Genomic DNA, 15982 nt, shown 5'->3' on the forward strand with positions numbered 1-15982 from the left:
TACCACAGCATGTTTGGATTGTTGGGATAGACGACACCAGAAAACAGGCGACGGTTGATAATTGCCAAGACCGATTTACCAATACTTGGGAGAACCTCCTTAAAAGAAAAGCGGAGGAAGTGAGGGGGGAGGCAGATGTCTTTCTCTGGCAAATGAAACCTTCTAAAAATGTCAAGGAGACCGTTTCAAAAGAACTTAACACTGCTGAAAAGGGCTAAAGATAAAGATGTCCTTTAAAAAAAAAATATATATATATATATATATATATATATATATATATGGGTAGAGAGAGAGAGAGTGAAATTCATGTTATAACAAAAAAAACCAAATTATTATTCAAACTTATTTTTTTATTCCCCAGCCATTATTTTCGTATTTATTCAATTACTTCTTTTTGTATTTATTTAATTACTTCGACTTTTACCTGCCGGTACGCCGTCCGGTGTGCCCTGTGAATGTTATGATCCTCCAGCAGAGCTGGAGGATTGAGCAGGACTATCCAAACGCAGACACGGGAAAAAAGGTGGTGATACAAAGATATTTATTATAATCACAATATAGTCAGTGTAATCAGCGCGTCTCGCAGCAGCTGACGGCATGGCGCGAGACGATCGCTGGAGGAACGCCCACACAGCTGAAAAAACAAAAACACACGCGGCATGACAGGCACGGATCATGACAGTGAAATGAAAGGTGGCATTCTTCATTTATTTATTTATTCATTCATAACTGACAGCCTCACGCTCCGCTCGTGCCCGGGCGGAAGAGGTGCTCCTATTCGGCTTAACTGTGACACACGCCCGCCCTCCTCCCCCGGAGCTTCCATTCGGTTAAACTTAGGGGCCGCTTGGCACCGCCCGTGCCCGGGGAAGGTGCTCCTCTACGGCTTAACTGCTAAGCACGCCGGCCGGAGCTCTGGTACGGTCCGAACCGCGCGAAACGTCGCCACCAATCGTGTCCGGGTGAACGTGCTCTTCTTCATCCACTCTCTTCTTCGTCCACTCTCCTCTTCGGCGCACGCCGGCCGTCTCACCGCTCCAGCGCCCCCTTGTGCCGCTCGGTGAAACTACAATGCCCCCGAATATTTTTTAGACCCGCGAAGCACTGAAGCCGCGAAAGGTGAACCGCAAAGTAGCGGGGTATCACTGTATAACATTAACAGCAGACATTCATGAAAAGCATGCAAATATACACAGTATAAACTTATCTACACAGATCCCCAAGTATATACACACTTACATCCCACAACATATACTAGGGTAAGGAAACACTCCTAATGTCTGTCCATGGTACAGAGGAGAAATAAATGAAAATGGTGCAATGATAAAAAATACTACAATGATAAAAAATACTGCAATGATAAAAAAAATACTGCAATGATAAAAATACTGCAAAGAAAAAAGTGCTGTAATGATAAAATTACTGCAATGATAGAAAATACTGCAATGATAAAAGTACTGCAATGTTAAGAAGTCCAGCAATGGTAAACAAAATACATCATTGGTCAATATTTAAGTACACCATTGGATAAAGTACAATAGTAGTGTGTATTGCATCCTAGGACTGCACAATTGCACCAATGCCCTCCCGTTTGTAGGCTTGACCCAATGTTATTGTTAAAAAGTCTGACAGCAGCCGGCAGGAAGGAGCGGCGAAATCGCTCCTTCACACAGCGAGGGTGTATCAGTCTATCACTGAAGGAGCTGTGGAGTGATGGAAGAGTGTCATTGAGTGGGTGGGCTGGGTTTTCCAGCATTGATGACAGTTTTGCCGTCATCCTCCTGCCCTCCACTGAGTCCACAGAGTCCAGGGAGCAGCCCAGGACAGAGCTGGCCCTCCTCAGTAGTTTGTCCAGTCTTTTTGTCCCCGCCCGAGATACCTCCTGCCCAGGAGACCACTCCATAGAAAATGACCGGTGAAACCACTGAGTCATAGAATTTCCTGAGGAGTGTCCTCCAAACGCCAAAGGACCTCAGCCTCCTGAGTAGGAAGAGTCTGCACTGACCCTTGTAGAGAGCGTCTGTGTTGTCGCTCCAGTCCAGTTTATTGTTCAGATGAACACCCAGGTACTTGTAAGTTGAGACCCTCTCAACGTCTGTTCCCTGGATATTCACTGGTACACGTGGAGAGTGCCGACGCTTGCAGAAATCCACCACCAGCTCTTTGGATTTCCCAGCGTTGATATTGAGGCGGTTCTGCTGACGCCAGTCCACAAAACCCTGCGTAACCCCTCTGTACTCCCGATCGTCTCCGTCAGTAATGAGGCCAACAATCGCAGAGTCATCAGAGAACTTCTGCTGGTGACAGGTGGTGGAATTGTATTTGTAGTCCGAGGTGTAGAGGGTGAACAGGAATGGAGCCAGAACAGTTCCCTGCGGCTCTCCCGTGCTGCAGAGGAGCATGTCAGACACACAGTCTTGTGTTCTCACGTACTGTGGCCGGTTTGTGAGGTAGTCGTGGATCCATGTCATGAGGTGGTGGGCCACTCCCGCCTGCTCCAGCTTGTCTCCTAATAGGGTGGGCTGGATGGTGTTGAAAGCACTGGAGAAATCAAAGAACATGATCCTCACCGTGCCCCCCGCCTTCTCCAGGTGGGAGAGTGAAGTATGGAGCAGGTAGATGATGGCATCATCCACACTGATGCCAGGCTGGTATGCGAACTGGAGTGGGTCCATTGAGGAGCTGACCAGGGGGCGCAGATGGACGAGGACCAGTCTCTCCAGGGTCTTCATCAGATGAGATGTCAGGGCCACTGGTCTGAAGTTGTTGAGCTCCTTCGGAACCAGGCAGGATGTTTTCCAAAGCTGGGGGACTCTGCCCAGCTTCAGGCTCAGGTTGAACATGTGCTGGACGATTCCACACAACTGGTCTGCGCAGGATTTGAGGAGCTGGGAGCTAATCCCATTTGGACCTGCTGCCTTCCTCGCCTTCATCTTCCTCAGCTGGTTCTTCACCTGAGATGTTGTGAGGAACAAGGCTGAGCAGGAGTAAGTGGTGGTTGTCTGATGTGGCTGGGAACTGGAGCCTGTGGAGAGAGAGAGGGGAGAGAAGAGAGGAGAGAAAGGGGGAGAGAGGGTCTCGTTCGCAGTGGCAGGAGGGGTTGGTGGGGCCTGCAGCAGAGGAGACTGAGCAGGGGCAGGCATTTGAACAAAGTTATTGAAAAATAGGTTCAACTCACATGCCCACTGAAGGCCCCCCCTTCTGGGTCTTACCTGGTCGTCCATGGCCTGAAATGGTCTTCAGGCCCCTCCAGACATCCCTGGCATTGTTCCGCTGCAGTTGTTCCTCCATCCGCGTCCTGTAGGACTTTTTCCCCTCTCTGATCCTCCTTCTCAGCTGACGTTGCACTCTCTTCAGCTCCTCCTTGTTGCCTGACACAAAAGCCCTCTTTTCCTCCTTCAGGAGAGCTTTAATGTCCAGTGTGATCCATGGTTTTTGATGTTGGAGAAACATCTTACTGTCCTGGTGGGAGTAAGTAAGGCTGCACGATAAATCGAAATCTAATCGACATCTGGGTTTGTTCTAGTGCAATTATCTAATCGCAAGACAGTGCAGCACTTTATATTCTGATTTCTAATCTCGTTGCACACTTGAGTACAATGACAATAAAGGGATTTCTGATTCGGATTCTCTAATTCTGATAATCTCTGCACAAGCATTTTTTTTCTTGTTTCTAAAATTTGTGCAATTCAGGATAGTTTAAGTAACGACTTTGTAATAAACCTGTAAGAGAGGAATTATCATTATCATAGTAGTTCTTGATCCAGTTCATCTACAGTGTAAAGGCAGCTATCCTTTAAAAAAAGTGCAATATTTCGACTTCAAAGTTGTGTACTGTTTTTATACATGAGCGAAGAGCGTTTTGTCATGAGTATTTTTATTTGAAAGTTTTAAAGGTTTGTTTACTCAGAATCAGTGCACAACTGTGTGCAATGTTGACCTGTTTAAACATTTACAATTGATACTTGAAGATGTTTCCATCAAGTTATTCATGATTCTACCAAAAAATAAATAATAGATGTTATTGTCCATTCTGCGTTATGTAGTGTATTATAATCTCACCATCCCCTTAACCTCAATGTATTATTTTTATTGGCAATTATTTGGTACACAAGCATCATGCAGGTCAAAGCTCACTCCTTGGTTCATTCGCCAGAAGAGAGCGCCTTGTACTTTTAATCAAATGGTGACATTAGTTGTTTGTATTGTTATAATAGTGATCAAATTACTGGTCTAAAACAAAACTGACTCACAATCGTAGCATTTTAATGCTAATCTTATCATTTAGGAATTCTTCTTCTTCTCTCATCATCATTATCATTTGAGCCTGAGCAGCGACCAGGGCGCTTGTACGTTTCATCTAGATGTGCGAAAATTTATTGGTATATACTGGCCAAGCCCTCTAAAAAGCCCTCTTGGAGCCTTTTGGTAAACCTAACAGGAAGTCCGCCATTTTTAATTTACTTTTTTTACATGTCAAAATTTCACACATTTGTTGAGAGTCTACGCCTGAAGACATCGACAAACGTATTTTTCATGGTAATGGTTCTGCCACCTACTGGCTAAAGGAAATATCCATCCATCCATCCATTTTCTGCCGCTCATCCCGGGTCGGGTCGCGGAGGCAGCAACTTCAGCAGGGGAACCCAGACTTTCCTCTCCCCAGCCACGTCTCCCAGCTCTTCCGGAGGGATCCCCAGGCGTTCCCAGGCCAGCCGGGAGACATAGTCTCGCCAGCGTGTCCTGGGTCGTCCCTGGGGCCTCCTGCCGGTGGGACATGCCTGGAACACCTCACCAAGGAGGTGTCCAGGAGGCATCCTAATCAGATACCCGAGCCACCTAATCTGGCTCCTCTTAACGTGGAGGAGCAGCGGCTCGACACTGAGTCCCTCCCGGATGGCTGAGCTTCTCACCCTATCTCTACGGAGGAAACTCATTTGAGCCGCTTGTATCCGAGACCTTGTTCTTTCGGTCATGACCCACAGCTCGTGACCATAGGTGAGGGTAGGAACATAGATCAGCCGGTAAATCGAGAGCTTCGCCTATTGGCTCAGCTCCCTCTTCACCACGACAGACCGATACAGCGTCCGCATCACAGCGGATGCTGCACCGATCCACCTGTCGATCTCTCGCTCCGTCCTCCCCTCACTCGTGAACAAGACCCCAAGATACTTAAACTCCTCCACTTGGGGCAGGATCTCTTCCCCAACCTGGAGAGGGCACTCCACCCTTTTCCGACTGAGAAACATTGTCTCAGATTTGGAGGTGCTGATTTTCATCCCAACCGCTTCACACTGGACTGCGAACCGCTCCAGTGATAGTTGGAGATCATGGCTTGAAGAAGCCAACAGTACCACATCATCTGCAAAAAGCAGAGATGCGATATTGAGCCCATCAGCCGGATACCCTCATTGCCTCGACTGCGCCTAGAAATTCCAAAAAGGTTATGAACAGAATTGGTGACAAAGGGCAGCCTTGGCGGAGTCCAACCCTCACTGGAAAAGAATTTGACTTACTGCCGGAATGCGGACCAAACGCTGACATCTGTGGTACAAGGATCGAACGGCCCGTATTAGTGGGCTTAGTTCCCCGTATTCCCGAAGCACACTCCACAGAGTTCCCAGAGGGACACGGTCGAACGCCTTTTCCAAGTCCACAAAACACATGGAGACTGGTTGGGCAAACACCCATGCACCCTCAAGGACCCTGTAGAGAGTGTAGAGCTGGTCCACTGTTCCGCGGCCAGGACGAAAACCACACTGCTCCTCCTGGATCTGAGATTCGACCTCCCGACGAAACCTCCTCTCCAGTACCCCTGAGTAGACCTTACCAGGGAGGCTGAGGAGTGTAATTCCTCTGTCGTTGGAACACACCCTCTGGTCCCCTTTCTTAAAGAGGGGGACCACCACCCCGGTCTGCCAATCCAGAGGCACTGTCCCCAATGTCCTCGCGATCTTGTAGAGGCGTGTCAACCATGACAGCCCCACAACATCCAAAGCCTTAAGGAACTCCGGGCGGATCTCATCTACCCCCGGGGCCTTGCCATCGAGGAGCTTGTTAACCACCTCGGTTACTTCAGCCCTGAGATAGATGAGTCCACCACGGAGTCCTCAGGCTCTGCTTCCTCAATGGAAGGCGTGTCGGTAGAATTGAGGAGGTCTTCGAAGTATTCTCCCCACCGATTCACAACATCCCGAGTTGAGGTCAGCAGCACCCCATCTCCACTATAAACAGTGTTAATGGTGCACTGCTTCCCCCTCCTGAGATGCCGGATGGTAGACCAGAATTTCTTCGAAGCCGTCTGGAAGTCGTTTTCCATGGCCTCACCGAACTCCTCCCTCGCCACAGTTTTTGCTTCAGCAACCACCGTAGCTGTATTGCGCTTGGTCAGTCGGTACCTGTCAGCTGCCTCCAGAGTCCCACAGGCCAGAAAGACCCGATAGGAATCCTTCTTCAGCCTGACAGCATCCCTTACCGCCGGTGTCCACCAGCGGGTTTGGGGGTTGCCGCCACGACATGCACCGACCACCTTACGTCCACAGCTTCGATCGGCTGCCTCAACGATGGAGGCACGAAACATGGTCCACTCAGACTCAATGTCCCCCGGTGGTGGGAAATTCTGACAGGCCATTCTGCCAAGCGTTTTCAGCAGACCCTCACAATACGTTTGGATCTGGCGGGTCGGACTGGCATCTTCCCCCATCGGAGCCAACTCACCACCAGGTTGACAGCTCCGCACCTCTCTTCACCCGAGTGGCCAAAACATGCGGCCGCAAATCCGATTACACGACTACAAAGTCGATCATCAAACTGCGGCCTAGGGTGTCCTGGTGCCAACTGCACATATGGACACCCTTATGTTTGAAAATGGTGTTCGTTATGGACAATCCATGCCGAGCACAGAAGTCCAGGAACAGAACACCGCTCAGGTTCAGATTGGGGGGTGGATTCCTCCCAATCACACCCTTCCAGGTCTCACTGTCATTACCCACGTGAGCATTGAAGTCCCCCAGCAGAACGAGGGAGTCTCCAGGGGGAGCGCTCTCCAGCACACCCTCTAAAGCAGACATGTCTAAAGTCCGGCACGGGGGCCAAATGCGGCCCGGGGTCAAACTTCATCTGGCCCGCAGCCTCTGTAATAAAGTTAATCCATTCTGGCCCGCACATATACAGTACTTAGTACGCTCTCTTCCTAATTGCTGTACCTAATTTACCCACTAGTGGCTGTATCACTACGCGACATCACCCCGGGTGACCTTTACCCCCAATTTCTAAAATGGCGACAATAAACAAAAAAAGGAAAGTTGACTGAGAGCAATATCAGTGCGCAAACGAAGAGGTACGCATCAGATATGAAATCTTTGGCTGAAGAGTTCATACGACGCTTTCGGGATTTTGTAGCTATTGAGAAGGATATGTCTCTTTTTTCATCACCTTTCTCCGTGGACAAAGACAATGTTCCAGCCCATTTACAGCTGGAGCGCATTGAGCTGCAGTGTGACGCCGAGAGCCACAGTCGACACCAGCAACTTTCTCTCAATAACATTTACCGACAGCTGGATAAAGGCAGGTTTCGAGAGATTCAAGAGTTTGCTAAGAAAATGCTGAGCTTGTTTGGGTCGACGTATTTGTGTGAAAAGACATTCTCGGTTATGAACTTAAATCAGAGTCGTGTGAGGACATGGCTCACAGACTCTCACCTGCGAGAAATCTTACGCATCAATACCTCTGCCTTTGAGCCAGACCTGGCCTTTGTGCTGCAGTCCAGATCTCAGTATCACCCGTCACATTAATGCAGGCAAGTCATTTGTCATTTAAATAACTCTCTGACTTACTTTTGTTTTGTTCAGTCACAAATTCAGACAAGTTGTTGGTTTTCATTCCAGAATAAAATGTTCAATCAACATTTATATTTGATGATATGTCATATTTATCAAATTAGTCCTGCACTTGTGGATAATCATTTCTGTAATTCAAAAATTCTGTGAACATTGGACTCCCATGATGATATAATTCATGTTCAAATATTATTTGCACTCAAGAGTGTAATTACTTCTGTTTAAGAAAAAGAAGTTAAGCAAATTTTCAATTGCATGTGATGTTCATGTTTCAGATGAACCAAAATACATGTTTGATGGTTTAAATGAAAATAAAAAAGCAAATGTGAAACACAGAATCGCTTGCTAAAATGTGTTTGGATATATTGTTGTTTATGTAGTGAATGTCAGCCGAAGTCGGCCCCCCCCACATTTTACAACATCAAATCCGGCCCCCTTTGCAAAAAGTTCGGACATCCCTGCTCTAAAGACTCCAAAAAGGATGGGTACTTCCATGTCCCAAGAGCTAGTTTCTGTAGCCGGGGATCGGAGTGCCAAGGTCTCTGCTTCTTGCCGCTGCCCAGCTCACAATGCACCGAACCCCTTTGGCCCCTCCCATAGGTGGTGAGCCCATGTGAAGGGGGACCCACTTTGCCTCTTTGGGCTGAGCCCTGCCGAGCCCAATGGGTGCAGGCCCGGCCACCAGGCGCTCGCCGACGAGCCCCACCTCCAGGCCTGGCTCCAGAGGGGGGAAATATGTTTTACTTTTTTATGTTTTCTCCCAGCAGTTAGGCCTTCATGATTTTGCAACACAAAGTTTATGAATTTTTGCGAAAAAGCTGTTGCCGTGGTGACGCTCTATTCACCAAGAAAACAACAGTAATTTTTAGGGTCTAAATGTGCGCGAAAACTCATCAGGCCTGGCAACAACATCAATATTTTATTAGGTTATTGTGCAATGTTAAAAAAAAAAAAAAAAGGATCAACAACAGGTTACGTGTGTTTCCAAGATCCAGCAGTGGTTAGGGGCACATGTAGTAGCCAAGACTTACAAAACCCCCTACTGTAAACTCAATAGGAAGTTCGCCGTTTTTGATTTCCTTTAAAATTTCACCTCATTTTCAAAATAGCTTTTAACATGATGTACTTTATTTTTAAGAGAATCCAATTCCAATTTGCCAGCTTCCCAGCATTGCCAGGACGGTGAGAGCCCTTTATAGCTGCTTGCAGCTCCAGTTGGTTATTGTTTTTCTTACGAAAACACCAATTTATTTGTGTCTACACCTTATAATCTAAGTGCAGTAGGGGGCAAGTGTTCTGCAAAGACTTTGATGCTGTCTTTTTTACTGTGCCTTTGGCATCCAACTGAAAGTTAGCATGCCTTAATCTGTAAGTGTAGCATTTGTAGAGTCCACTTGCCATCGCCTGAAGGAATTTTAACTTGGTTTAGTGTAAACCATGTAAATGTTTCATGTTCAGTTATGTGTTTAAAATATCCAAAATATTTTGTTTGTATTCTAATTTGTATTCTTATACTATTTTTTATAATTATGAAAAATTAGTAGTTAAAGCTGTCAGCTATTATGCCGCTGCATTTTACTCATGTTTTTATTGAGCTACTTTATACAGGTGTACTATCAAAGTTGTGATATTTGTGACAGCGTAAACAACGTTGGTGTGTTTGCTCCTTGAGATTTTGTCGTTCTCTTTTGTTTTTGTCTGAGGGTGGTAGTGGGTACACTGACACTGTCAGACAAAAATGTCTTGTACAAAAATGTCTAATACTCGCGGCGCACAATGGGCAATGAGAGCGCCACTGCCAATCACTGGAGTGGCTGTGCAATTACACTTTATTGTAGAATGGTGGGAAAAAAGCATGTTCCGCAAGGTTACTGGCGCCCCCCTTAGCGTTGCACCGCGCCCCCCCAGGGGGGCCTGCCCCACTATTTGAGAAGCACTGCCTTAATTTAACCTTTGTCAGACCCAACATTAAGTTTCTGCATGGTATAAAATTAGAGCAGTTTTAATATTGAACTTTTGTGTCTTATCATCACAGGCTCTGCAACAGAAAAATGTGGAATGTGCTAGAGTTTATGCTGAGAATGCAATCCGGAAAAAAAATGAAGGTCTGAACTGGCTGCGCATGTCATCTCGAGTCGACGCTGTGGCCTCTAAAGTCCAGACCGCTGTCACAATGAAATCCGTAAGTTAAGTGAAATACATTGAAAATTTGGAATATATCTACAAATGTGGCTGACTGGTTAGCACGATGATCTCACAGTGCAGAGGTCGTGGGACTGAGTCCGGCTCCAGCCTTCCAATGTGGAGTTTGCATGTTCTCCCCGTGCCTGCGTGGGTTTTCTCCGGGTACTCCGGTTTCTCTCCACATTCCGAAAACAAGAATGTCAGGTTGATTGAACACTCTAAATTGCCCCAAGGTATGAGTGTGAGCGTGGATGGTTGTTTGTCTGTGTGCCCTGCGATTGGCTGGCATCCAGTTCAGGGTGTACCCCACCAACTGCCCAAAGATAGCTGGGATAGGCTCCAGCACCCCCCGCGACCCTTGTAAGGAGAAGTGGTACAGGTAATGGATGGATGGATGTACAAATGCGCATAAATTACTTTCTTCTACCCTCAGCCAGATGTGATGAACTAAACATAAATGGCTTATTTTTGCATTTGTTGAATTCTACAGACGTGTACAGCTGTACCGTTTGGTACTTTTAACTTCAGTGACACAAATAGAATAAAGTGTATTCATTGACAATATAAATGCATTTCGTAAACGATGCCGATGACGAAAATATTTTTTTAACGCCCCTTTTTTTCATGTTGATGACGAGCTAAACAAGGTTATTTTATGACAAAAACATGACCTGATGCACATTAAATTTTCGTTGACGAGACGAAACGAAATTTTTAGCGTGTGGTTCGTCAGACGCTCAAAATTTATGACATCCTTTCCTATTGTACATGTGATCTGTCATTCAAAAAATGCAATGCTGGTGCAACCTACCCTTCGTTTGGGCACATCCACCACCGGGACAGCACGCAGGGCGCATGCGCCGCACGCCCACACTGGCACAACAAAACACAAACACGTCTGCGGGCATTCGTCTCGGCGCACGCACTGACACGCTTTCCTTTGACGGATCATGGCGACAGTGACACTCGCTAGGCTACTTTTCTCTGATAACTGCAAACTGGTACATGTAAACAAGAATTATGTTTGATAGGGTTTGTACTTGTGCTATTGTATTATGTTTTTAAAATGTTTTTATTTAATGTTGCCAAATAAAACGTTTTGGTTCTCAGCTAATTTTGGAGCAATGAGCATTGATTCCACTGTTACGTTATCTGTTTGTAATGCATAATCCTTAAAAATCCATCAGAAAGTCTTAGCTATTGGGTGGAAACCTTGTATGACTATTTTTAACTAAAACGGATTAAAACCTTTTTGAGTTTTTGTCTAATAAATTGAAAAAAAATCGACTAAAATTTTTTTTTTTCGTTTCCTTCGACTAAAACCTTTTTGAGTTTTTGTCGACTAGAACCGACTAAAACCTTTTTGAGTTTTCGAAGAATAAAACTAGACTAAAACTATCACAAATAGGAATGACTAAATCTGACGAAAACTAAAGAGCATTTTCGCCCTGAAAAAAGAATATCGGTCGATCATGAGCATACATGCAAGGATTTTCTTCGCTGAGCTGGTCCATGATTGACAACTAAAAGGGATGGCCGGGCACAATGTCGAGCTAGAGAAACATCTTTTTGCTGGTTTCCCTGGGACGATTATCAGGGTTTGCACTCCTCGTTCACCACATTGCGAATAATGCGTTACCATGTGGAGTGATGTCATAGATTTTTCCCATTGTTGGAATTTAGTCACCATGCAAGGTGTGTAGGTTTACCTGTGCGTGTGTGTGTGTGTGTGCGTGGGGGGGTGCATGTGCGTGTGTACGTGTGTATGTGTGTTTGTGTTGTGCAAATGTGGAGTGCCAAAAAGCTGGTAGACCTCTTTAGCACCTGAATGGTTCTCCTTGACATTTAGTTGTAGCTTCATTTAGGCATTCAAGTTCTGTTTGGGAATGAAAATGTTGAGAACATGTACAGTCTATGGAACTCAACACATTGAAATTAAAATAAAGTAATAAATGAATAGAACGTGAGAATAATATGAAACCAGTAAACACAATCACTGTGCACTGTACTTCTAGTTTTATTTGATAAATCAGAATCAGAATCAGAAATCCCTTTATTGTCATTGTACTCAAGTGTGCAACGAGATTAGAGAGCTCCCCTCTCCAGTGCAATACAACAATAATTCAGATAAATATATAAATTAGATAAATAAGAGAATAGTTAGTGCAATGGAAAATAATACTGAATAGGATATATAAAAACATCACGTTGCTGTTCTGCAAAGTAAGGGTGGTCGTGTGTGTGTGTGAGAGTTTAGAATGGAGATGGCTCTTGGAAAGAAACTGTTTCTAAGTCTATTGGTGCTTGATTTGATGCACATACATGGACATACAACTTGCGGTGGTTTTACTGCTGTTGGGGGTTGTTTTTTGCGCGATCGTGTCCGGAGACGAAACTCGGAGCTACGGATCGATCGTGTACTCAAGAGATCAGCTGTTAGCACTCCGTGCTAACCCCGCGTCGGCTCCCGGAGCGAGACCCGATATCCCCCGCGAGCTGAGGTGGAAGAGACGGGGATGTCGTGCGGGGGCTAAACGCCAGGCAAGCAGGAGACGATACCACCCCGTCCTCCCGTCCGTTATTATGGGGAATGTTAGATCCCTCCCCAATAAAATGGATGAGCTAACAGCGCTAACCCGGCACGAGAGGATTGTCCGGGAGGCTAGCTTGCTGGAGTTCACGGAGTCGTGGCTAACAGAGCTAACGCCGGACGCCGTCGTGGAATAGGACGGCTTCCAAATACTACGCGCGGACAGGACACTGGAGAGCGGTAAGACGAAAGGGGGAGGGCTGGCTGTGTTTGTTAATGATAGATGGTGTCACCCTGGGCACATAACTGTTAAGGATCAACTTTGCAGTCGGGACATTGAGCTGATAGCTGTTAGCATGCGTCCGTTCTATTTACCGCGAGAGTTCAGTCATGTGATCGTGGTGGCGGCGTACGTGCCACCCTTTGCTAACAGTGAGACAGCCTGTGACGTACTGACTGCAGCTGTGAGCAGGCTACAAACACAGCACCCAAATGCCCTGCTCCTTATCTCTGGTGACTTCAATCATGCTTCTCCTTCCTCCTCTCTGCCTTCATTCACACAATATGTAACATGCCACACCAGAGACAATAAAATATTGGACCTTTTCTATGCCAACACCAAGGAGGCGTACTCATCACTGCCCCTCCCCCCGCTGGGCAAAGCTGACCACAACTTGGTTGCTCTCCTGCCTGTGTACAAACCTCTGGTCCACAGGCAGCCAGCTGTGACACGCACAGTTCAGAGATGGTCCGGAGAAGCCGAGGAGGCCTTAAAGAACTGTTTCAACACAACTGTGTGGGAGGTATTCAGCGAAGCTCGCGGTGAGGACATTAATGGTCTAACAGACACAATTACAGAATATATTAACTTGGAGAACACCATTCCCACCAGGACTGTAAGATGATTCTCCAACAACAAACCCTGGATCACACCGGACATGAAAGCTCAAGTGCTTTCAACACCATCCAGCCCGCCTTATTGGGAGACAAGCTGGAGCAGGCGGGAGTGGCCCACCACCTCATCACATGGATCCACGACTACCTCACAAACCGGCCACAGTACGTGAGGACACAGGACTCTGTGTCTGACGTGTTCCTCTGCAGATCGGGGGTACAGAGGGGTTACGCAGGGGTTTGTGGACTGGTGTCAGCAGAACCGCCTCCAAATCAACGCTGGGAAATCCAAAGAGCTGGTGGTGGATTTCCGCAAGCGTCAGCACACTCCACCTGCACCAGTGAATATCCAGGGAACAGACGTTGAGAGGATCTCAACTTACAAGTACCTGGGTGTTCATCTGAACAATAAACTGGACTGGAGCGACAACACAGACGCTCTCTATAGGAAGGGTCAGAGCAGACTCTTCCTACTCAGGAGGCTGAGGTCCTTTGGCGTTCGGGGAACACTCCTCAGGAACTTCCATGACTCGGTGGTTTCATCAGTCATCTTCTATGGAGTGGTCTCCTGGGCAGGAGGCATCTTGGGCCGGGACAAAAAGAGACTGGACAAACTAGTGAGGAAGGCCAGCTCTGTCCTGGGCTGCTCCCTGGACTCTGTGGACTCAGTGGGGGGCAGGAGGATGACGGCAAAACTGTCATCAATGCTGAACAACCAGCCCACCCACTCAATGACACTCTGAGAACACTCCACAGCTCCTTCAGTGATAGACTGTTACACCCTCGCTGTACCAAAGAGAGATTTCGACGCTCCTTCCTGCCGACTGCTGTCAGACTTTTTAACAAGAACATTGGGTCAGGCCTACAAACGGGAGGGCATTAGTGCAATTGTGCAGTCCTAGGATGCAATATACACTACTACTGTACTTTCAGCCAATGGTATACTTAAATATTGACCAATGATGTGTTTTGTTTACCATTACAGTATTCTTATTACAGTACTTCTATCACTGCAGTATTTCTACCATTGCAGGACGTTCACTATTACAGTACTTTTATCATTGCAGTACTTTTATCATTGCAGTATTTCCCATCATTGCGTGACTTTTACTATTACAGTACTTTTATCATTGCAGTATTTTTCTATCGTTGCAGTACTTTTCTATCATTTCAGTACTCTTACCATTACAGTACTTTTATCATTGCAATATTTTTATCATTGCAGTATTTTCAATCATTCAGTAGTTTTTATCATTACAGCGTTTGCCCCTCTGTATAATGGACAGGCATTAGGAGTGTTTCCTTACACTTAGATACGTTTATATTGTGTATATTTGCATGCTTTTTATGAATGTCTGCTGCTAATGTTATACATTAACGGCTACATTACGCCGCCGACTCTGTGTGATCTATGTCTTTGCTGCTGTAACACCTCAAATTTCCCCATTGTGGGACTAATAAAGGACATCTTTATCTTTATCTTATCTTTACCTGTAGTGCCTGCCAGAGGGCATCAGGTCGAACAGGTGTGAGTTTGGGTGGGTATTGTCTTTGACGATATTGAGAGCCCTGCTGCGGTGTAGATGTCCGACAGTGAGGGGAGAGGGCAGCCAATAATCCTTTGCGCTGTTTTGACCGTCCTCTGGAGCCTCACTCTGTCCGCCTCAGTGCAGGCGCTGTACCAGGTGGAGACACAGTACGTCAGCAGGCTGTCGATGGACGAGTGGTAGAAGGCCAGCAGCAGCTTCCTGTCCAGGTTGAATTTCTTGAGGACTCTCAGGAAGTGCAGACGCTGGTGGACCTTCTTTACCACTGCTGTGGTGTTGTGTGTCCAAGAAAGGTCATCGGAGATCTGTACTCCCAGGAACTTGAACGTATGGACCCTCTCCACACACACGCCTTCGATGCAGAGGGGGGGCGGCACCGTCTTGTTTCTCCTGAAGTCGATGACGATCTCCTTTGTTTTTGCAATGTTGAGTTGCAGTCTGTTGTCCTCGCACCAAGCCGTCAGTCTCTGGACCTCCTCTCTGTAGGCTGTCTCGTCACCTTCCGAGATCAGACCGCTAAATGCTTTTTGTTTAATAAATGCTTAACTTCTGCAGCAAATATGAACCTGCTAATTGTAACGTTAGTGGGCTGGGCTCATAAGACTGACTAGGTTTTACTCAGATAAGGATCGACTATGAAGCCTCGGAGTGATAATAATTTCACAGAGACCGAAGTTGAGTTTCAAAAGATATCGTTAGTAGTGTGACAACAATGTGGGAAAAAATAATTGGTCAGCTTTGACTCACCAATGAGTTGATGGGAGCCGGCATTGACTCTTTCTTTGACTTTGGGATGTCCAGGGGGTAATCAAAAACTGATCTGCAACCGTACATGAATGAATGATCGACAATAGTAACTTTGAGCAGGCCAATGAGTTTTTAGAGACTCACCAGTAGAAGTTTTCACTCTACATCAGAATTGTTGTGAAAAAGAGGTCGGATTGAGTGAACTTTCCTAGTAGTTCAAAAGCTTGGAACTGATATCCAAT

The 15982-nt window shown here is 46.4% G+C and overlaps 1 protein-coding gene across 5 annotated transcripts in view; it reads left to right on the top strand.

The window, feature by feature from the left end:
* The window catches only part of chmp1a (charged multivesicular body protein 1A), a 136583-nt gene that overhangs the window by 87735 nt on the left and 32866 nt on the right, over positions 1–15982 (top strand). For all 5 annotated transcript variants that reach the window (XR_015844031.1, XM_088297920.1, XM_088297918.1 and 2 more), the window contains exon 4: positions 9874–10020. Coding sequence is in view for 4 of the 5 variants with exons in the window: in XM_088297920.1 (XP_088154046.1) it covers positions 9874–10020 (147 nt within the window). In the remaining variant the exon portion in view is untranslated. The remainder of the gene's footprint in view (positions 1–9873; positions 10021–15982) is intronic.

This window comes from Idiotropiscis lumnitzeri, chromosome 6 (assembly GCF_059441095.1).
Source record: "Idiotropiscis lumnitzeri isolate Australia: NSW breed Sydney's pygmy pipehorse chromosome 6, RoL_Ilum_1.0, whole genome shotgun sequence".
NCBI lineage: Eukaryota > Metazoa > Chordata > Actinopteri > Syngnathiformes > Syngnathidae > Idiotropiscis > Idiotropiscis lumnitzeri.